Raw genomic sequence first — 23,177 nt, 5'->3', positions numbered from 1 at the left:
AAAGAGGCTACAACTTGTCGGAAGGAACCCAAAACAAGCACTATGTGTTAGTTGCTAGTGGAGTATGGAGATTTTTCGTTTGGATGATGGTTATATAGATTTTTGATGCGGTTTTCCTCTTCCTCCTGAACAGTGCACTGCAAACGGGAAGTTGGAGAAGTTTCTCACTTTGTATGAAATGTGTGAAAACGTGTCATGTTATTTGATGCCAGCTACTGCGACTTTTGTTTTACGACGCAGTGTGTTATGTTAGAGATAGAGGTTTGTTACATAGAGTTGTTACGTGAGATAACAACGCATGAGATGATAAGATAGGAAGAGATTTTGTTTTCTGTTTTGTAACCAATCTTCACCATTGTATGCGCCACTTTGGGGGCTTTTCCCAAACATATATTAACACGTACAGCGGCCTCTAACGAGGTTAGAACGCTTCTGCCAACTTATATGGTATCAGAGCCAATCATCCACGCGAGAGATCGCATCTACCAAAAATGGCGAGTTCCTCCAATTCCGCCACCAATCCACTCTCCGGCCAAGTTGTCCCAGAGAAGCTCACAAGGAATAATTTCCTTCTATGGAAGACACAGATCCTTCCCATCATTCGCGGTGCCCGCATGGAGGGGTACCTCACCGGCGCGACTCGCGCTCCGTCGGCAGCGATCGACGTCAAGGAAGGCGACAAGGTCGTCACCAAGATCAATCCAGCCTATGAGGAATGGGTTGTCGTCGATCAACAGGTGCTTGGATTTCTCCTTGCATCTGTATCAAAGACATACTCACCCAAGTCGTCAATCTTGAAACGGCGGCTGCGACATGGAGAGTGATCACAACGATGCTCTCCTCGCAATCCCGTGCGCGTGCTCTGAACACGCGGCTTGCACTGTCGACGACCCGCAAGGGCGATCTCAGTGTCACGGAGTACATCGGCAAGATGAAGACGCTGGCTGACGAGATGTCATCCGCCGGCAAGCCCCTCGATGACGAGGAGATGATGTCGTACATCCTCCCCGGACTCGACGACGATTATGAGCCCGTCGTCTCCACTCTTGTCGGCAAGGCGGAGGCTGTACCAGTCGCCGAAATCTACACCCAGCTCCTGAGTTTTGAGAGCCGAGCCAAGCTGCGACAGCAGGCTAATGGTTCCTCCGTCAACAGCGCACGACGAGGAGGCAAGGGAGGCGGCGGCGGCTTCAGCAACAACGTCAACACCGGCAACACCGGCGCGTTTCGCGGCCGTGGCGGTGGTCGCGGCGATCGCGGAGGCCGGGGGCGAGGAAACGGTGGCGGCGCGCGCTTCTCCAACAAACCGCGCTCCACCTGTCAGCTATGTGGCAAGATTGGACATGTGGTGGCAGACTGCTGGTATAGGTATGATGAAAATTTCATTCCAGATTCAAAAACAGCAGCTGCGGCTTCCTATGGTGTAGATACAAATTGGTACATGGACACCGGAGCCACCGACCACATCACAGGAGAACTGGACAAGCTGACAACCCATGAGAAGTACAACGGCAAAGAACAGATTCACACGGCAAGCGGTGCAGGTATGGACATTAAGCATGTTGGTCATTCTATTATTCATACCCCCATATGCAATATTCAGTTGAAAAATATCCTTCATGTTCCTAAAGCTGAAAAGAACCTTATCTCTGCTCATCGTTTAGCCGTTGATAATCATGCCTTTGTTGAAGTTCATCCTCGTTTCTTTGCCATTAAGGATCAGGTCACGAAGAATCTTCTTCTTAGAGGACCGTGCCGCAATGGACTGTACCCGTTGCCAACATCTTCATTGGCCACATCCAAGCAAGTCCTTGGTGCCATCAAGCCCACAATGTCAAGGTGGCATAGCCGTCTAGGTCATCCTTCTCTAGCTATTGTTCAGAAAGTTGTTAGTAGCAATAATCTCCCATGTTTAGGAGATGTCAATGAGTCAGGAGTCTGTAATGCCTGCCAACAGGCCAAGAGTCACCAGCTACCCTATCCAAAATCCTTTAGTGTGTCAAATAATCCTCTAGAACTTGTGTTTTCAGATGTGTGGGGACCTGCTCCTACTTCTGTTGGGGGCAGAAAGTACTATGTCAGTTTTATAGATGATTTCAGTAAATTTACTTGGATCTATTTGCTTAAGAGTAAAGCTGAAGTTTTTCTTAAGTTTCAAGAATTTCAACAACGAGTTGAGCGCCTTTTCAATCGCAAAATCATCTCTATGCAAACTGACTGGGGGGGAGAGTATGAAAAATTGCACTCTTTCTTCACTAAGATTGGTATCTCACATCATGTTTCATGTCCCTATGCACATCAACAGAATGGTTCTGCAGAACGCAAACATAGACACATAGTAGAGGTTGGGTTGGCTCTCCTTTCTCATGCTTCAATGCCTCTGAAATTTTGGGATGAGGCGTTCCTAGCTGCTGCCTATCTCATAAATCGCACACCTAGTAAGGTCATTCAGTATACTACTCCTTTAGAGCGCCTCCTTGATCAAAAGCCTAACTATTCTGCTCTTAGAACCTTTGGTTGCGCTTGTTGGCCCAATCTCCGTCCTTACAACAAACACAAACTTCAGTTTCGCTCCAAACAATGCGCTTTTCTTGGGTATAGCAATATCCACAAAGGTTTTAAGTGTCTTGATATATCAACTGGCAGAGTTTACATCTCTAGAGATGTTGTATTTGATGAAAATATTTTTCCCTTTGAAAGGTTACATGCAAACGCTGGAGCAAGGCTGAGATCCGAAATTCTTTTGCTTCCTTCCTCCTTATATCAAAATATTGCAACTAATGGGGTTGAATATAATGACCGCATGCCTAATGTTCCTGAGCAATCTAATGTGCCTGTTGAGCATGTGACAGATCAGGAGATACAATTCGGAGAAGGTTCAGAAAATACAGCACAAAATGATCACAGTTCTGCAGCAAATATTGAAGGAGATGCACCGGATCTAGATGCCGCAGCGATCCCGAGGGAGGATTTCAGCCCTCACCTGTGCACACGCCTGCACTGTCTTTTCCCGACGATGAAGAAATCGGCGAAACCGGTGGCTTGACGTCTCTGCAGCAGGGGGAGCAGTCGCATGCAGCCACGTCGCCAAGCAGCCATCATGATGGGGGGAGCGACAGCCCTCTGACCGGCGGATCGTCTGCACCCGACACAGCCGTGGTCGAGCCCGCACGGCCGGTCACTCATCTCCAGCGAGGTATAAGAAAACAGAAGGTTTATACTGATGGTACTGTAAGGTATGGCATGCTGACAACTACAGGAGAACCTCAAAACCTAGATGAAGCTTTGACTGATAAAAACTGGAAAGATGCTATGGATGCTGAGTTTACTGCTTTATTAGAAAATAAAACTTGGCACCTAATTCCACCTAGTCATGGTAAAAATGTTATAGACTGCAAGTGGGTCTACAAAATTAAGAGAAAGTCTGATGGTAGTCTGGATAGATATAAAGCTCGTCTAGTAGCCAAGGGGTTTAAACAACGCTATGGTATTGATTATGAGGACACTTTCAGTCCTGTGGTTAAAGCAGCTACTATCAGAACTGTCTTGTCTATTGCTGTTTCCAGGGGATGGTGCCTTCGCCAACTAGATGTGCAAAATGCTTTTCTGCATGGATACCTTGAAGAAGAGGTATATATGAGGCAACCTCTTGGTTATGAAAATAAGAGTAAGCCCAATTACATTTGCAAGTTAGACAAAGCACTTTATGGGTTGAAGCAAGCTCCTCGAGCTTGGTATTCAAGGTTAAGTACTAAGTTGATTAGCCTTGGCTTCCAAGCTTCCAAAGCTGATACATCATTGTTCTTTTATAACAAAGGAGGTGTTACAATTTTCGTACTTATCTATGTTGATGATATAATTGTGGCTAGTTCTAGATAGAAGGCAGTATCTGCTTTGCTGGCAGATTTGAGTCAAGAATTTGCACTCAAAGATTTGGGGGATCTGCATTACTTCCTTGGAATAGAGGTCAGTACGGCAGGTGATGGTATTTTACTGAAACAAGAAAAATATGCCTCTGATTTGTTGAAAAGAGCAAGTATGCTAGATTGTAAACCTGTTAGTACTCCTCTGTCTGTATCAGAAAAACTGTCAGCTCATAGTGGAACTGCTCTAGGAGAAACAGATGCAACTAGATACAGAAGTATAGTTGGAGCTCTTCAGTATCTGACTTTGACTAGGCCTGATATTTCATTTGCAGTAAATAAGGTCTGTCAGTTTTTACATAGTCCAACTATAGATCATTGGATGGCAGTGAAGAGGATATTAAGATATGTGAAATTCTCAGTTGATCTTGGTCTTAAGATAAGTCGTTCATCATCCACTCTTGTTAGTGCTTTTTTAGATGCTGATTGGGCAGGATCAATTGATGACAGAAGATCAACTGGAGGTTTTGCTGTGTTTCTGGGGTCTAATTTGGTTTCCTGGAGTGCAAGAAAACAGGCTACAGTATCAAGATCAAGTACAGAAGCTGAATACAAAGCTGTTGCAAATGCAACGGCAGAGGTAATGTGGGTTCAGGCTCTACTTAAAGAGCTAGGAATAAATTCACCTGAAACTGCATGTATGTGGTGTGATAATCTGGGAGCTACTTACTTGGCTGTTAATCCTGTGTTTCATGCACGAACTAAACATATTGAGATAGACTATCATTTTGTCAGAGAGAGGGTTGCCAGAAAGCAATTAGAAATCAAGTTTATATCTTCAGGTGATCAAGTTGCAGATGGGTTTACTAAACCTCTCGGTGCTCCACAACTTAGGAATTTCAGATACAATCTTAACTTAGATAAGTTATGATTGAGGGGGAGTGTTAGAGATAGAGGTTTGTTACATAGAGTTGTTATGTGAGATAACAACGCATGAGATGATAAGATAGGAAGAGATTTTGTTTTCTGTTTTGTAACCAATCTTCACCATTGTATGCGCCACTTTGGGGGCTTTTCCCAAACATATATTAACACGTACAGCGGCCTCTAACGAGGTTAGAACGCTTCTGCCAACTTATATGTTAGAGCGAGGATGTATTGATCAGTTCGTAGCTCATTAGAAGCACAACCAGCTGAAAGGTGTTTTTTTTTTCATGTGTGAAAGAAAGGTATGGTTTTGAGTATGATATGTACTAGCTTGTTTAGGCAGGTGGTGAATGGGCCATGCTTTCCCCATTCTGCTGTGTCGGATGGTCAACTCTGGGAAATTAAGCACTACCGCGACAAATTGAGAGATTATTACCCGACAAGGAAAAGGACGCGCGCATGGGCCGCAAAATCGAATTGGGCAGCTGCTTTTGCTTCCTCGCTATCTAGAGAGCTTGAGCTAGCTAAGTTAGCGTCAAGCTACTCCGCGGATTCAACAAATTAATCGCATTCCTACATGTAACAATGAGTATGCATTGCTTAATTTTCTAGTGGTCAGTTGAGCAATATGTGATGCCGATTAATTCATGAGGATGCATATGCATGATTGCTGCAGGACGCAAGTCGTAGCCAGGTACATATGATATGATAATAGGGTAGCTACTGAAATATCAACACCTAATTAAGATAGCCTGTAGAAACAAAAATAGGCAAATCAAATACTCCAATTTAAGGTAATTAGAGGCCTTAAGGTCATTCTGAACAAATATATTATCACTCATGCATGTCTGTTGCCTATTATTGATCATCTGACTTGGACGTATGGAAAGCAGCTGCCAAATAGTTAAAAGATTTTCACTTGGTGTGTAGGCGCCTGTTTCTGTCTACTACTAGTATACTTGTGACTAGTCACGTTGCATCATGGGATAAATATGTATGCACACAGAATTGAATTGAATTATGAGATAAACGACGGAGCTAGTCAAGATGATTAGGTAGAAAGGGATACTAGTCTAGTTTTTATTTTAGGAGGATTATTATACATATGCCTGAATTCCAAATTGAACTCAACAGCAATTGACTTTACCTCCCTATATTAATTACTGGCTATTATCTGGACAGTCCAAACATGTCCAGACAATTCTTATCCAACATTTAGTTTACATGGACAGCCAAACAGAAAGATAGCATGCATGGTCCCTGTCTATATTCCTATCCATCCACTAGCAGTAGCATGGGGCTCTTCTCTTGTGTGAAGAGATGAGGTCCTCTCATTTTTGGTCCAGAAAGAGGAGATGAGAGGAGAGGGCTTCCTGGAAGGAGACTGAGACTCTGAGTGAGTGAGAGAGAGAGAGAGAGAGAGAGAGAGAGAGTAGTCCACATGCATCGATTTTACTCCAATTAATTAATTGTCATTTTCGGTCTTGATCAGAATTCAGGGGAAACTCACTGGAAAAACATCTCCTAGCTAGCTAGTAGTCCACAGGAGAGGAGAAGAGAAGAGAAATGCTGTTGCCACTTGCCAGAATGCCAGTGTTGTTTGTTTGTTACTCGATGGACAAGACGACGATGACTAGCTAGTGTTGTCACTACGGCTGGCTTTTCTTTGTTTGTCGACCTCACCTCGTTTGGTCGGTCGATCGATCGATCGGTTGGTGTCTCACCTCCTCTTCCTTCCTTCCTTCCTTCCGTCCTTGTTGGTAAAAGTTGCCGATATACTCCAATTGCGCCTCTCTCTCTCTCTATCTCTCCACGTGTGAGATCGATGGAGGACCTGTCGTGTTGCAAAGAGGACACGGGAAGGAAGTTGATTGATTGCTAATTTGCTATGTATGCACACAAAAGTAGTATTAGTAAGTATAATCCTACTCAAAATATAACAACATAGTATTAGTAAGTACTCTCTTCATCCTCTGACCCAAAATATAACAACATAGTATTAGATTAGACACAACTTATTACCAGGCTATTCATATTTTTAGTAACAGGTTATTTGGACTATTCGTGATACTAGATTTTGTATAATTCAGTACTAGGTTAATATATCTTAAAGCGGAGAAAGCAGAAACCTAGTACTTGATTAGTCATGAGGTGGTGCCCTAAACGAGTATTAGATTGCTCTATTTTAATTTTGCAGTTTTCCTTTAAAAGAAGAAGAAGAAGAAGAAGAAGAAGAAGAAGAAGAAGAAGAAGAAGAAAAGAATTGCTGCTTCCCAATCACAGGGCTTCCTCCCTTGGATAGTTGGATCGGTCTGCTTCCTCTAGTACCTAGTCTAGGTCCTTACCCTTTCTACGAGTAATAGAGATCGATGACAACAAAACAACGTGTGTACTAGTAAATGATGAGAGAACAAATTAATACTCCCAACTCAATCAACTCATAATAACACTCCATAGAGGAAAATTAACTAGCTTCTAGTACAGGAAAACTAACTAGGGCCGCCTGCCTCTTCGATGTAGCTAGGATTAATTGAAGTTACAAGTAATTGATGATGTATACAATATAGTACGATCGAGTATATATACATATATATAGGGAATTAATATATGGAAGAAATAATTAGCAGCAAGATTATATGAGAAGAAACAAGATAAGTAATAATGAAGTGGATCGAGTAGCTAGCTAGCTAGCTAGCGTGCCATGTCGGGCTTGGGGGAGTAGATGCTTCCGGCGTGCTGCTCCGATACGGTGGACATCTCCCAGGTGAGCTTCAGGGCGGTGGCGTCGTGCGGCGGCGGCACGTATTCCTCGAGCTTGCAGAGCAGGTCGGAGGCGGTGGGTGCGGCGACGATGATGCGGCGGGCGGGCGGCGAGACGAAGCCTTCGTGGACGGCCTTGTCGATGAAGGCGAGCAGGGAGTCGTAGTAGCCGTCGACGTTGAGGAGGCCGACGGGCTTGTGGTGGATGCGGAGCTGAGCCCAGGTGATGACCTCGAGGAGCTCCTCCAGCGTGCCGTAGCCGCCGGGGAGGGCGATGAAGGCGTCCGACTCCCGCGCCATCTCCGCCTTCCGCTGGTGCATGCTTCCCACCGCCCTCACCTCCCCCAGCGTCTCGCCGATCAGCTCGCGTGGCAGCACGCCATTGGGCACCACGCCCACCACGTGCCCGCCGCCTCCGTGGACGGCGCGGGACACCAGCCCCATCAGCCCAACGCTGCCGCCGCCGTACACCAGGTCGATGCCGCGCTCCACCAGCTGCTGCCCCAGCTGCACGGCGGCCACCTGGTACGACGCCTTCTTCCCGGGGCTGCTGCCGCAGAACACGCACACACGCCGGAACCGCGACGCCGTCTTCTTCTTCTTCTTCTTCTTGCTATTGTTGTTCGCCGGCGACGACTCCGGCTGCTGCTCCCTGCTATTCTCCATCATCATATATACGGCCGACGACCTTAATTATTGGCTGCTGCTGGTCTGCACCCAATTCGATGGAGGTCGGAAGGCAGAGAGGCTCCCAACGATAGAAAGAAACCTCCGGTCGGCCTCTAGTTTCCCACTTACTAATAGTGTTTTTTTCTGAATGACCCGCACAAGACAACACAAGAAGATTCATATTGATATAGCATGAAAAAAATTATGTATAGAATTACAACAGAAGAAGGTCATAATTAGGGAAAAAAAAAAGACTACTCCACCACATGCTACAGGCTCCAAACACACACCCGTTGTACGTGACCGATAATTGCTAGCCCTACAAGGAGGTCGCAGACGCTCTCGCTTCAAACCAATTTCACCAAGAATGTCGACGACAGACTCCCGGCCACCCTCACAGGAGGTTTGAGGATGAGGATGAGAGAGAGAGAGAGGGGGAAAGATCTGCTCATTCTTACACCAACCTAGAGACGAAACTAACCGAACGCAGAAGGCCAAACTAGGAAGAAGGCAATGAATGCGAGGGAACATGACCTTCGAGGCGGTGCCTCCATGGAGGCTATCCACCTTGGACTAGGTTTTCACCCGAAAAGTCATATCGGGTGGAGAGAGCTGACAACTCAGCAACATTCTCAAGAGCAAGTACAACACCGAGGCGTCATCGTTGTCAACCCGAAAACATCGAGCTAGGATTTCGCCCACAGCACCAGCTCCCACCCAACCATTGCCATTCCAAAGCTGTAGCGCCCGTTCCGTCGTGGCGCCTAGCGGGAAAATTATCTCTTAAAAACCCTAATTGCGAAATTTGTTTCTTTGCTTGTTGTCTAGTGTCCGTGCCATCTCAGATCTCAAATTCCTCCGCAAAAGTCTATTTTGCCTCCCCCTGGGTTCGATGGGCCGAATCTCTCTCGGCCCATCTCCCCCTCCCTCCCCGGCTATCTCTCTCTCTCTCTCTCTCTCTCCCCCTCCGCTCCGCTCCGCCCGCGCGCCGCGCGCGCGTGCGCGTGAGCCGCTCGCGCCGAACGCCCCTCCTCCGCTCCCTCCGCTCTGCCCGCGCGTGCGTGAGCCGCCCGCGCCGAGCCGAGCCCTCCTCTTCGCTCCCTCGCTGCCGCTCCCCGCGCGTCGTTCGCGCGCGCGCGCCCGCGTGGTCGTCGCTCGCATCATGCCTGCGCTGTCTGCGCTGTCTGCGCCGCCCGGCCCCGCTGCCCTGCCACGCCTGCAGCCGCTCGGCCCCGCAGCCAGCGCGCGTGCCCGAGCCGCGCCACTCCATCCGCCGCGCCTCCCGTTGCAAGCCGCGCGCGAGTGCCGAGTGGCCGACCGCCTGGTCGCCGCCGTCGTCAGCGCCTGCTCGCGCCTGTCGCCCGTGTCGCCGCTCCGCTCCACACCGCCCCGCCGTCATCATCGCCTCGGCCCCGCCACTCCGCGCGCTAGCCTCCAAGGGGCGGAGGCAGAGTCCCTCCTCCCTCTGCCGCGTCGCCCCGCTCCCCCCTCCTTTTCCCGAAGAGGCAAGGGACAAGCCCCCTTTCTCTCCCCCCTTTTCTTCCTTTTTCCCTCTCGCCGGCGTCACCTCCTGTCGCCGTTTTGGCCGCTAGCCGGAGCGCCAGCTCGTCGGCTTGACCGTCCAATGTCGGTTCCCCTCTCCCAAACTGACATTGCCGCCCCTATAAACCTAAGCTTCCCCCTTTCCTTTCCTCTCCCGTTCGCCTCCACGCCATTGCCGCCGCCTCCCGTGCTCTGTTCGCCGTCGCCTTTCGTCGTTGCGCGTGTCGGAGGAGCCGGCACGAGCAAGGACGCGGAAGGGGACTCCGGGCGCGCCCTCTCCTTCCTCTTCCCCGGCCCGAGGCCGGAGAGATTACTCCCGCGCCGTCGGCCTCTCGTCACTGCGCCCCGCCCGCACGGTAGTGCATCCCTCCGTTCTCCCTCCTCGCTCCATCTCCTCCCCTTAGACTCGGGTAGTAGCACGAGTAGCCTCCCCGTAGCTAGCCGGCGCCGCCCCGACCGTTGCCGCCGCTCGCCATGTGCTCGCCGCTGTCGCTGCCCGAGCTCGGAAGCGCCTCTCGTCGCCGGCCTCCCTCGATGCGTTTCCTCCTAATCCAACGCTAGCATCGGATTCCCGTAGCCGCGTAGATGCTCTCGCCGCCAGGAATCGGCCCCTTGTGACCTCGTCGCCGTTTTCCCCTCCTCCCGCCGCCGGTTGCCGCCGCCGCGATTCGCCGCCGTCAAGCTCCCTCCGGCGAATCCGAGCCGTTGGCTCGTCTCCCCTCGTCTCGTGCAACCACCCGGTGTGCTCGCTTTCGCCTATATCGCCGTGGTTCGCTCCGCCGCTCGCCGCTGTCGTCCGCCGTTCGTTCCGGCCGGCGTCGTCGTCTACCTCCCGCCGGCCCGCGTGGCAGCCACGTAGGCGCCACGTCGGCGCAAGCTCGGCCAAGGCCGGGTCGAATTGACCCCGGTCAGCCCCTCCCCGTGCGCGCGTTCCACCGCGAGCCGTGAGGCTGCGCGTGGGCCCGCCGCATCCGTTCCACCGCGAACCGCGCGCGTGCACCGCATCCCTCCCCCGCCCACGCGCGTGCGCCGCGTGCTCCCTCCGCACGGTGAGCCGAGCCGCTGACAAGCGGGTCCCACTCGGGACCACGCGAGGTGAGCCCGGTCCACCGGCGCCCCCTCCCTCCCCTCCCCCGCGCGCGCTTTGGGCCGCCTTTCGGGCCGGCCGGCCCAGTTAGCTCGGCCGAGCCGCCTCCTTTCTCTCGGGCCGCGCCCTCGCCGCCCGAGGGAAGTCTAATTTTCCCCCTCCTTCTTTTCTTTTCTTTTCCAAAAAGGATTTAATTAAATCATTTTTCCTTTAGACCAAAAATCCAATAATATTAGAAATTCAATATCTTCCCAACCGTAAATCCGTTTGACTCCGTTCAACTTCCAAAATTCCTCAAATCTCGAGATCTATCTAATGGCACGCTTAGAGGTCATTAATAGGGCTTTATTTTCGCCGTTTGTTGAGTTGTCCCGTTTTGCGTGTAGTTTCGGAGCCCGAAGACCCGCAGTGCGAGGATTTCGAGGATCAAGCTCTAGATCTCGAGCAAGGCAAGCCACCTTTGAACATCTTGAGCCTATAATTGAAATTTAATTATGTTGCTTGAAAAATATTATGTATTGATAGGATCGCACTTAATCTGTTGTCCCGTCTGCAAGGCAGATTGGCGGACCTACCTAATTTGTTGCATTTGATCCTTCCTTTGATAATTGTTATATCGTGTCCCCTTGTAACCATCTAGTTGCGTCTCGATATTCGTGCACCCTGTGCGAGTATCGACGGACGCCTTCAAACTTAAAATTCTGAAAAACTTCTTGGGTAAAACTTGGGTTTTACAAAAGACTTGGAAAACCCGACACCTGGGTCGGTGCTTGCGAACTAAATGAATTTCCAAAACCGCGGACCGGGGAACGTACCGGGTGTACGGTTTCCCGCTCTTGCACCTAAGGACCGTTTCCTTGGAATTTCATCCGAACATAAGACAAGTACGACCACATGGGTGGAATGGGACACCCCTGGCTGAGTAACTAGCTTATCAGGGGAGCCTTGATGCCGAGAGACATGTGGATTCGCCGGGGTGGTGTCGGGGAGGACCCCTGGGCTTCCTGGCACAGTATGGTCTGGGACCTAACCAGTTGTTGGTCTGGGACCCCTCTCGTCGGCATATGGTAAACCTGTGTCGGCTTTGGAAATGCCTTGTCATGAAAGCTTGGAGGTCTCCCGACGTGGCGGATCCCCATGGGCTGGGAGATCCGGGTTAGTAATGTCGTGTGGGTAAAGTGTACCCCCTCTGCAGAGGTTAACAAGCTGTTCGAATAGCCGTGCCCACGGTCATGGGCGGATGTGAGGTGATTCCTAGCGTAGTTTTGTTTGACTACTGCTTGTGAAATTGCTGTTGTGGAAAGGGGTTCGATGATTGAAAAATCTGCAGCTGATGGGATCAGCTAGGCCCGGGTGGCCGTTTGAAAGTTGTTGGCCCGGGTGGCCGTTTGAAAAGCTGTTGGCCGGGTGCCAACCTTGAATCAATTCTAAAGACTGATACATTACACATACTCCGACCGGACGAGACGCACTGTCTCATCCGTGTCGTTTGAGAAGCACTCACTTAGTTGTTTTTAGAAAAGAGTTCAAATAAAATCAACTGCAAAAACAACAGCCTTCCTTGAAGCCTGCATTAAACACTTATTTCCCATGGCTTGCTGAGTACCCCCGTACTCACCCTTGCTCTATATAAATAATCCCCCCAGTTGCTGAAGAAGATGAAGCGGATCCTGCTGATGAGGAGTTCTTCCAGGAGCAAGCCGGCTTCGATGAGTTTTAGGGTTTCGGCCTAGTTCCCAAGTCGCGCCTGTGTTGTTTGGTCCAAGTCCTGGCTTCCGTTTCCCCCTTTTGTAATGCAGTTGTGAGCTCGGGATCTGTCCGCAGCCCAACATGACTGTACCTCTACTCTATAATAAAGAGACCTCTGTTGCTGTGATAATCCGTCTTCCTGCGATACCAGCACTGTTTCCTGGGACTGGTATCGATTAACAGGTTAATTTGGAGCGTCACGGGCTAGTTCCGGTCGGTACTAGTTCGGGGCGTGACAAAAGCCCTGCCACCCGAACGACCTCGTCCAGCATGTAGGCTCGCCGCACCGGCACCCCTCCACCGGCCAGCACCCCTGCACCAGCTCGATGGCACTCAACCATCCTCCATGCACCACAACACCATGGAGGTCCGGTCATGTGTGGTCATCACCGCCTCTCCCCAAGCCAAGGAGCAGCTGCCGCATCCCCGCAGGCGACCGTCCGGACCCACGCCTCAGCCTCCACGGCCATATCCACCGCCGCCTCGCGCTGCTGACCCGTAGTTTCGCCTCCTCCGCTTTCCCGTGGCCTCGCCGCCGTGGCTAGACCCCTACCTCCACGGCAGCAGGCAATCGTCTCTGAGCTATAGTGCCTCCTCGCACCGTTCTCCTGCCACGAGCCTAGACAGGAGGCGCCGAATTCGGCCGCGGGGGTGACGGATCCGACTGTAGAGACGTTGGATTTAGCCACCGATGCCCCACACCCTATGGGAGAGGCCTAACTGCCGTCTTCATTGCCAACGCTCCATTCCGCAGCATTGCTCCTCGCCGGATCCGGCCTGGATTTGAGGGGTGGTGCCTCTATCTCCTTGGGTCGCCACGGCTCCCTAGCCACTGTGGTGTCCTTGTGAGAGAGGAGAGCCCTATCTACTCCTTTCTCCGTTTCATATTATAAAAGACGTTTTTATCTTTTTACTAAATTAAAGTTGTTTAAGATAAAAAATTGTAGAAAAACATAGCAATATTTTTAACACCAAACAACACATGCTATCAAAATATATTCAATATTAGATTTAATGAAACTAATTTGATATCGTAAAAGTTGCTGCATTTTTATAAAATTAATCAAACTTATAGAAATTTAACTTAAAAAAATTCAAAAGTGTTTTGTAACTTTGAACGGAGGGAATAGTAGTATCTAGCTATTGAGGAGAAGAGCAGAGCAGTAGTAACATTCAGTGGATACAGGAAGCAGGAGTATATAGGCTATGTTCGGAAGTAGCCGTTCCCAACAAGCACAGTGCCCATGAAAAACGGAGTGATCTATTAGCATGCAATTAATTAGTATTAGCCATTTTTTTAAAAATAGATTAATATGATTTTGTATAATTTTTTTTAAAATTACTTTTATATAGAAGCTTTTTGTAAAAAAAACATACCGTTTCGCAGTTTGAAAAGCGTGCGCGTGGAACGAGAAGGGAGAGGGGTTGGAAACCTGAGCAAATAACACAGCCACCATACACCACGAGAGGCAGTAGGTTGGGTGATTATTTCTACTGTACATATGGCGAGCGCGCGACAGGGGATCGGAGGTCACGCTCTGTTCTTGGATCTCCATTCTCCAACCTCTCTAACTCAGCCTTGCCACTTTGCCAGTAGTATACAACTACAAGACACTGCAGATCGACACTCTTGCTAGTAATAAGCAGTGCAGCGCGCGGCCAATTAACCCCAAGATATATATTTTTCCTTTACCTCTTCTTTCTTAAATCGGTACACGGTACATATATAGTCCCAGTGTAGGCGATGTTACGTTTGTGCCGAATCCTGACCTGTTTGCTACTCCCTCCGTCCCAAAATATAAGCATTTTTAGCTATAAATCTAAACACAATATTTTTAGCTATAAATCTAGATACATATGTAAGCTAAAAATACTTACATTTTAGGACGGAGGGAGTATACACCTTGTCCCATCACCATCTACTCCTCCGTTTACTATGCATATATACGTACACAAGGATCTATACAAATACATAGCTAAAGATAGGGATAGTATCTATTTTGAGATAGGGATAGTATCTATTTTTGAAATTTGACAATGTCAAAATTTGGTAAGGTTTTTTTTGGCATCAAAGTGAATAGGCCCTTTATGCCATTTTCAACCTTACCAAATTTTGGTAAAATTACTTAAAAAAAAGTGGCTACATTTAGTTTGCTGCCAAATTTTGGTAACTATATAAAAAATCCTACCAAAATTTTAGCAAGTTGCCAAAATTTTAATAATATGCCAAAATTTTAATAACTATGCCAAAATTTTGATCATGCTAAAATTTGGTAAGGTTTTTTTTGTCAACAAAGTGAACAGGCCCTAAACCCCAAAATTCCATTCCATCTGTGATGATCTATAGGTAGATAGTCGGATAGAGCGACACGTGGCGACCACTATTACGTACGTAAGCTGTGAGGTCACTCGATCAGTTTGACTACTGGATTAATTATCGGCTGGGCCGCAGACTAAACTCTGGCAACGCGGTTTTGCTAGCTCCCAATACGAGTATATTATTACTCCATGACGATCATCTTAATTAATCTGTCCTACTTAATCGGATGCATATACTCCCTATTACTCGTAAAGAAAATCGTTTAGGACATCAACACGATCTCCAAAACACAACTTTTAGTTCTTGTTTCTATAAAAATATTTATTGAAAAGTGATATATATATATATATATATATACACTTTTATGAAAGTATTTTTCAAGACAAATCTATTCATATAATTTTTTACATTTTCAAACTCAACAACTTAAGTGTTATTCATGATTTATATTCCTAAGATTTGACTTAAATATTATCCTAAACGACTTCCTTTACGAGTACAGAGGAACTACGTATATATATGTAGTCTGTTGGATATTTGTCGACACACATTATTCTCCATGCAGGTTAAGCGACCGTGTGAATCACATCGTTGCTTAATTATATTTAGGGCTCTTTAAAGCAAACAAATTATAAGGAATTTTAAAGCATTAAATTCCTATGGAAAGAACTCAATTGCAAATTTGCGGTATGATCCATTTGATGAAGACATCAGTCCTTTAGATACACAAAGTACTCTTACTTCTCAAGTTGTTAAGTAAGGTCCAATAACTAAAACTCGCGTCTGATAATTGAATTTACATGTGAGCTTGTTATTGAGTACTTCTTTATGTAATTTTGAGGATAGATTACTACCTATTAATTTAATTACGATTAGTAACTATGGAGAGAATGATGTAGCACTTGGAGAGAGGCTAGAAGATGGAAAAGGTCGTCATGGACGTTCAAGCCAAGATGAAGGTCCGCCTTATATCGAATTTGAGTCCACCTCGTGCTCCAGGAGCAATCGACACTAAAATCATTACTCAGATTGCATTCGGACTCCGATTTTGACGTTCTATATGTATGGAAAGCTAACGAGACTATCTTTCCAATGGGTGTGGTCACACGTCAAAATTCCTTCCGAGTTAATGGAAATCATCGAAAGAAGAAGGCGTTCAGAATCTGACCAGGTGTTGTGTCACCATCTTTGGGCCCGTTGGGCCTTGTATCATGTCGGAGTCCGATGAGGACGCGTCCAGGGGTTCGAGGTCGATCCTAGAACCTATATATTCAGTAGCTATCATTGAATTAGGGTTGGGTTTTTCTTAGATTATTTCTGCCATCGCAGTTTCGTCGCTAGTTCGGTTTGTGGAATCCCAACTTTCAGTTCGTGATTAATCATTCATCTGCAATTGAGTTGTTGTCTTTCTTGTTCTTGATTTTGTTCTCCGGTTCGCACGTAGGGATTAGCCTTCTCGGCGAGGTTAAACGGGTTTTGACACGGTTAATAACTAGAGAAGACGTGGTGCTACGACGGATTGTGTTGATTGAAAGCATGATCGTGTGTGTCAAGTTTCCACCATCAAGAGTAATCGATCTTCACCTGACGGAAGATCAGACATCCCGTTTCCATCACCATTAGAACTAATAAATGGCTCTCCTGAATTTCGTTGAAATTCGTTAGGATTGTCTTAAACTATAGGAATTTGAAAGATTTTTAACATGAGGTTCATCCAAACAGCAACTCCTTATTGATTTTAAACCGTTGAAAATTTACTTTGTGCCTGCGCATGCAAAAGCATAAGAAAATAAAGGAACGACTAGCTTAGTGTGGTCCTTGTTGGTAGATGGGAGACGATCGATCGAGCTGTAACTTAATTAATTTCCCTTAATTTTGTTTTCTGGATGTATGCATGCATAATCCTTGATTGATCTTTTATATGCACGCTAGCTACCTAGTAGCAGTACTGTTTTGTCTTTGCTAATACATGCCAAATATATAGCTAGCTCTCGTCAAAGATTCTCTAGCTAGCTTGTCCTTAATTTGTTAATCGTCATAATTAGTAGTTGGGAATTCGTTAGCTTCGGTTGTGACCTATGCAATCCAACAATGTTGCTCGCGGAAAAAAAATCGTATACAGTACACCCATCATTTTTAATATAAGCAATTGAACATTTTGAATTTTGACGAGCGAGAAAATAAAAAATATTAGTCATGTAAGATGATATTGCTATATTTATCATTAAACAAAACTATCATGATGTGAAACTCTTCTATTTAAAACAACTCATTTTATATAAATATTATTAGTAAAAGTAAAATCTCATAGACTCTTGTCAAAATCCGAAAATGCGTATATTTTAGGAAGGGGAGTATAATAGTTGTTCAATTACCATGAAATTCTGGTGTTGTGGATTAACAATGCATATATATTGGTTAGGATTTCGCTATTCAATAATTGTTTTGTTCGGGAGTTAGCTTAGTCCTATTGACTTAAAAATCAAAAAGCTTATTTTAGTATGAACATTTATGTTTTATGCTGGTCTCTTTGGCTTATCCGGAATGATATTGTGTTTGACAAAGCTCCAATAAATCTTATATGCAAGTACTTTAATTTTGGTCCAATTCATTAGTTGTGGTTTTAAATCAAGGTACAAAGGTGTAACGAGGAAAAAGAAATCATACTTGCATGCCAAGGTTTGGAGACGATGGTTTGGTATATCGTTGTCAACTTTGGATAGAGATTTTACATCCAACCGTTGAATGAAGAGAACTAATGGCTGAAGGGTGTTTTGTGCAAGTTTTGGCGGGCATATCCTTAAGAAAAAATATGAAGTCTTCCTTAGTGTGTGTGTATATCTCTCTCTCTCTCTCTCACACACACCCCTAGATGAACATTGCTTGAAGTTGCCATGTAGCGAAGATAGCTTGTAATGTACTCCCTCCGTTTCAAAATGTTTGACACCGTTGACTTTTTAGTACGTATTTGATCATTCGTCTTATTCAAAAAATTTAAGTAATTATTTATTTTTTTCATATCGTTTGATTTATTGTTAAATATACTTTCATGTACACATATAGTTTTACATATTTCATAAAATTTTTTGAATAAGACGAATGGTCAAACATGTGCTAAAAAGTCAACGGTGTCAAACATTTCGAAACGGATGGAGTATTTATTGTAACTTTATAAAGAAAAGGGAAAAAAATATACTGCGGTCGTAGAAACTGTTAATCGGGCGAAAGCCTTTGAAAATGTTTATTATCCATACACCCCATAGGTGGTGCATGTGTCGGAGAGCAATTAAACGTCATAGGTATGTTTAGGTCACTTGGTTGAAACTAAAAAAGTGGGGTTAAGAAAGGGACCAAAGACCCATAAAATAAATAAGCGATTGTAAAAATAAACGGAAAAACGAAGGTACGGGGTTGAATTGATGAAGCAAGAAAAGAATGAAGTAGCCCACAGACAGGAGGCGAGGCGAATAAGAGGCAGGCCCACAGGAAAACAAGAAAGATGGGCCCCGGCCCAACTAATTAACGCAAAGAAGAAATTAAGATCCCCACCCCAATGAGGGGAGGTGATGAGATCCCCATCATCGGAGAAGGAGAAGATGGAGTCCACCACCGGCGGCAAGGAGGAGGAGAAGGAGAAGCTGTGCCGGCGGTGCAAGGCGACGTACGCGCCGTCGGGCAACACGCGGCTCTCCTGCAGGTTCCACCCGTCGTATTTCGTGTGCCGGCGCCACGACGACCAGAAGAGGTACTACCAGCTTCGCGACGGCGACCCACCCTACGCCGCCAAGTTCTACGACTGCTGCGGCGCCGAGGACCCCGACGCCGCCGGCTGCACCACCGATTTCCACCTCTCCTACGACGACGCCGATGCCTAGCCGCTCACCCCTACCTACCTACCTTGTACGTATACCGTATACCACCACCGCCTGTATTCCTCTTTCTTTCTCATGTATGCTACTACTCCAGTTCACTAATAACGCCACGCCTACAAACAAATTACTGTAATACTAATCACCAATCATTTCAATAAATTCAGTCATATGAGATGAGATGGCTCCTTAATTTCTACTGCTATGTAGTAATACTTAATTTCCGATATGAATGAATGACATGGATCTGAATCCCAAATACTACTCCAGTTCAAGTTAAAGGATCAGGATAATTGCGAACAACAGTAATGATGATGCATTATCAACTCATCAACATCAAGCACATGCATGTATGTATGTTTGTATGTACTCCACTTCCATTTGAATTCAATGATTGCGACTCACACAAACTAGAAGTAATTCACACAGCTGCATCACTAGCTTAGCTAGCTAGTAGTGGACTACTACTCCGCAATTCCGCATGCGCACCCGCATGGCCACCAATGCTCTTTCTTGTGTCAAAACAAGATTCATACTCCTAGGCTAGTGGGGATGATCTTCACGTTGATGATTGGGAAAAAGAAAAGGGCAATATATAATACTCCATATGTAGTGGGCGGACTGGCCCTCATTGATCCATTTGTATTTTTATCACTACTATTTTCTTTCTCTTCCCCTTTTCAAATGAATGAGCAGCAGCCTGAGTTTTGTTTTTATTTGAACGCAGGATTTCCTTTTAAAAAAATAGAATTCGATTGCTTTGTCATCTCAAATCCTATGGATGAAAAAACACAAGAAAACTCCAGGAATTACAGTTTGAATGTAACACAACAAAAACACATGAATCGAAAGAGAGAAAGATAGACACAAAGGAATTTTTTCTAGCGGTAGAATCTCATGTTGACAATCCTTCAAAATTCCTATGATTTGAGACAGTCCTAAAGACTTTCAAAGGAATTTGGAGAAGCCATTCCTTTGTTCCAAATGCCTGTAATGGAATTTTTTTTCATAGTAATCCAATCCTCTAAAATTACTTTGTTCCAAAGGAGCCCTGAAATTATTTCAGTACTCTGGCCGGCAAGCAAGGTTGAATTGGTGGGATGATGAAAGCAAAGGTCCCTGAATCAATGAATCTGGCTATCTTGGCCACACAAGGGAATCGTCTGCACTAGTGCAGTGTCACAAGTTGCTGTATGATAGGATGAGCACGTGATAGGTCCCCAGATCCTGACCTTCAACAGTTATTTGCTACTACTGTTGTCTTCATCCTAAAATGTAAAGAATTTTACCTACATATACTTGATCCATTTCATACAACTTATTTTAGTATTTAAATTTTATATCAAAATACTTATCACTTTTATTACAAAGTAGTTTTAATTTAAAAAGATCTTCCTTCCCTATCTTTTATTGATGCAGTCATACATTAATACAATCTCAAGTCTTATTGACTCATTTGCTTTTTTAAAAAAATAGGATGTATTGAATGAGGGTAACCATGTAATCTACCACATCTTTTGGTTTGTACTACTATAATGTTTGTTAGAACAAGTAATTTGAAATAGAGAGATTTAAAACAGAGGAAGTAGTAGGTTACTCCCTTCATCATTTTAAAATATAGCAATACAGTATGAGATGAGATTTAACTTAGTACTCCCTCCATCCCATATTACATATTAGAGGGCGTCAATTTTTTATGACAGAAGGCGTGATGTGTTTTCTGGTTCAAATCTTCCAAGAGTGCGCTTCTGTGTTTGGTCTTCATGTATGCGTGTGACGCTTTTGGCATACAGATCCACCCAATGACTGCTTGAGCATGCAGATGCAGTCAGAGCAACGGGATTAATTCTACATTGATGCTCTTTATTAGAGCAAGTTCAATAGTATAGCCAACTACTGGCTCTAATTTATTTATAGCTAATCTAATAGCTCATTCATACAATAGTTACATACTACACTATTAATATCTAGTCCCACCTGTCATAGACACACTGCGTCTTGGAGTCCGTGCTACAGCGGGCTACAAATCTGTAGCTCGCTACTCTTCTCTCTCCTGATTTATCTTCTTAAAATATATTTGCAGTTGGCTTATAGCCTGCTATTGTACCTGCTCTTAGGGCCTGTTTGGTACAGCTCCAACTCCTAAATATTGCTCCAGGAGTTAAGTCTAGAGTGGAGTTGTGGAGCTGCCTAAACCTAGCTCCACAACTCTAGTATATTTTGTGAGAGAGCTCCACCCAACTCCACTCTCAGTTTTGGTGGAGCTGAAACTGTTTGGCTGAGCTCCAGCTCCAGCTCCAGCAGAGGTGAAGTTAGAGTTGGAGCTGTGCCAAACAGACCCTTAGATGAGCCATATGATTAATTCTGCATGGGCGTTTAATTAGGGGTGCATGCGGAGGAAACTACCACCTACACCCACGCCTTGATCTCCGAAAAAGAAAAAGTACGCCCTTTAGATGGTCTTCTTTTCATCTGAATATACGAAGATAAAGATTAAGTTTTTTATGCTAAATGAGATGGTATTAACATATAATTAATTGGGTTTTAATTATTATAAACTTGAAAAATAGATTAATATGATATTTTAGAGTAACTTTTATGTATTTTTTTTACACTAAACGTGCCGTTTAACAGTTTAAAAAGCGTGTCATGAAAATATTAATATTCATCCAACTTCTTCTGAAGAAAAGAACGGGATCCTAATAAGCGACGGAGGGAGTACTATATTGGATTACTGTAGAAGTAGATTTGATTAAGATATGGAATGAATGGTAAAGCTGATTTGAGGTGTACTGTAGTAGTAATAAACAAGAGAATAAGACATCTCTGGCCCCGAGTCACCGTGTCAGACAGACCAACATCTTTATTTTAGCTTGGCGCCTTTTGTCTGCCCGAAACATGCATTGCATATGTTGGCCAATCAAAGTGAGTACCGAACCGAACCGCTCGAAGGATTGAAACAGGGAGGGAGGGAGATGGTTGCATACTACATTACATAACAGATCATCACAGCATGAGTACAATTGGAGCTGCCGACAGTACACATTTCAGGAGTACTAGGAGAGTATAGTAATGTAAGTAGGAAGAAAGAAGCATTAGTCCAGAAATCAATCCAGGTGTCTGTCCTGTGTGTGTGTAATAACCAAAGTAGTGGAGTAATAATTGTGGGAAAAAGAAAATCAGTAACATTATATTTTAATCCGGAATGAAGGAAGAAGTGGTAAGATACTCATCCCCTACATACAGCACGCGCTCCATATGACAGATTTTGCATAGAGGGGAAGGGGAGGAATGAATCAGTACTTAGTAGCCAGCAGTGAACGCAAATGATATAATTAGAGCGTGGATAGGTAGGCCTTGGCTAGCAATTTGCCGAGCTTGACCTGCGCCGGGGTGGTGAGGTGCGTGTAGTCGTTGGCGATGGGGAGGCCCTTGGCGTCGACGTACTTGAGAAAAGGAAGCCTGACCGCCTTCTGGGCCTCCCTGACGGGCTCGACGAACTTGCCCTGCCCCGTCGCGATCCCCACCTGGATCACCAGCAGCTCCGGCAACGCCAGGTCTCGCCGGACGTCGCGCACCATGCCCTCCATCTTCCGGGCGTACACCTCCGCGTCCTCCCGCCGGATGGTGTCCGCCTCCCCCTGGTACCACAGCAGCGCCCCCATCCTGGCCCCTGCACCTGCACCGGCGGTGGCCATGGCCGCCCTGCCGCGCCCCACCATCCGCTCGTACAGCTCCGTGCCCCTGGTCCAGTTGGCGATGGGCGTGCCTCCCTGGGCGCAGGGGACGAGGCCGATGACGGTGGAGGGCGGGATGGCGCGGAAGAGGGCGTGGGCGAAGGACATCCCCGGGCCCACGCCGAGCACGTTGTGGACGTCGATGCCGGCGTGGAGGGGCTCCCGCGCTTCCTCCCACCGGAGCTCAGGGGACAACCGGAGGATGCGAGGTGACGGGGCGCACTCCGGCGGCACCACGCCGTCCCACGGCCCGTTGGTGGCGCCGCCGCGACCGCCCATGTTGGACTGCCCGCCCAAAAGGAATATCAGCGTCGGCGTCGGCGTCGCCGTGGCCGTGGCCGTGGTGGCGAGCAGCAGCAGCAGCGCTAGTACCTGCAGCTGTAGCTGTGGCGACGCCATGCTCACTGCTCCTCACGCTCACTCACTAGCTAGGACTAGGAGGAGTACGTACCAATGCTGCTGCTGCTAGGTGTTTGTTGGATCTGCTACGCTACGCTAGAAACGCATTTAACACAGCAAGGTGGACGGACAGGACAGGTAGGCAGGCAGGCAGGCCAATATAGGAGTACTACCGTATATATGGAGGAGAGGAGAGTGAGAGGATTGGCTCAATAAAAATATACACGCTCGTTAGAGCGCTCCAAATCATCATAG

At 46.4% G+C, this 23,177-nt stretch overlaps 3 protein-coding genes and 1 non-coding gene across 4 annotated transcripts; 2 read left to right on the top strand and 2 right to left on the bottom strand.

The window, feature by feature from the left end:
• Positions 1-970: 970 nt before the first annotated feature.
• LOC112938384 (small nucleolar RNA Z247) lies at positions 971-1,109 on the top strand. Its single transcript, XR_003241583.1, has one exon. It is a non-coding gene; the product is annotated as a small nucleolar RNA Z247 (small nucleolar RNA).
• A 5,964-nt stretch (positions 1,110-7,073) lies between these two features.
• On the bottom strand, positions 7,074-8,373 carry LOC4334848 (probable cytokinin riboside 5'-monophosphate phosphoribohydrolase LOGL5). Its single transcript, NM_001402329.1, has one exon. It carries the CDS (start codon positions 8,220-8,222, stop codon positions 7,482-7,484), a length of 741 nt encoding a protein of 246 aa, NP_001389258.1. The 5' UTR covers positions 8,223-8,373; the 3' UTR covers positions 7,074-7,481.
• Positions 8,374-18,482: 10,109 nt separating this feature from the next.
• Positions 18,483-18,963, top strand: LOC9266050 (uncharacterized). Its single transcript, XM_015773732.3, has one exon. The coding sequence runs from the start codon at positions 18,484-18,486 to the stop codon at positions 18,790-18,792; it is 309 nt and encodes a 102-aa protein (XP_015629218.1). The 5' UTR covers position 18,483; the 3' UTR covers positions 18,793-18,963.
• Positions 18,964-21,948: 2,985 nt separating this feature from the next.
• LOC4334847 (probable carbohydrate esterase At4g34215) lies at positions 21,949-23,074 on the bottom strand. Its single transcript, XM_015773345.3, has one exon. The coding sequence runs from the start codon at positions 22,920-22,922 to the stop codon at positions 22,122-22,124; it is 801 nt and encodes a 266-aa protein (XP_015628831.1). The 5' UTR covers positions 22,923-23,074; the 3' UTR covers positions 21,949-22,121.
• Positions 23,075-23,177: the final 103 nt, after the last annotated feature.

This window comes from Oryza sativa, chromosome 3 (genome assembly GCF_034140825.1).
Source record: "Oryza sativa Japonica Group chromosome 3, ASM3414082v1".
NCBI lineage: Eukaryota > Viridiplantae > Streptophyta > Magnoliopsida > Poales > Poaceae > Oryza > Oryza sativa.
Note: the sequence above shows the minus strand (reverse complement) of the source record. Positions and strands in the feature narration are given on the sequence as shown.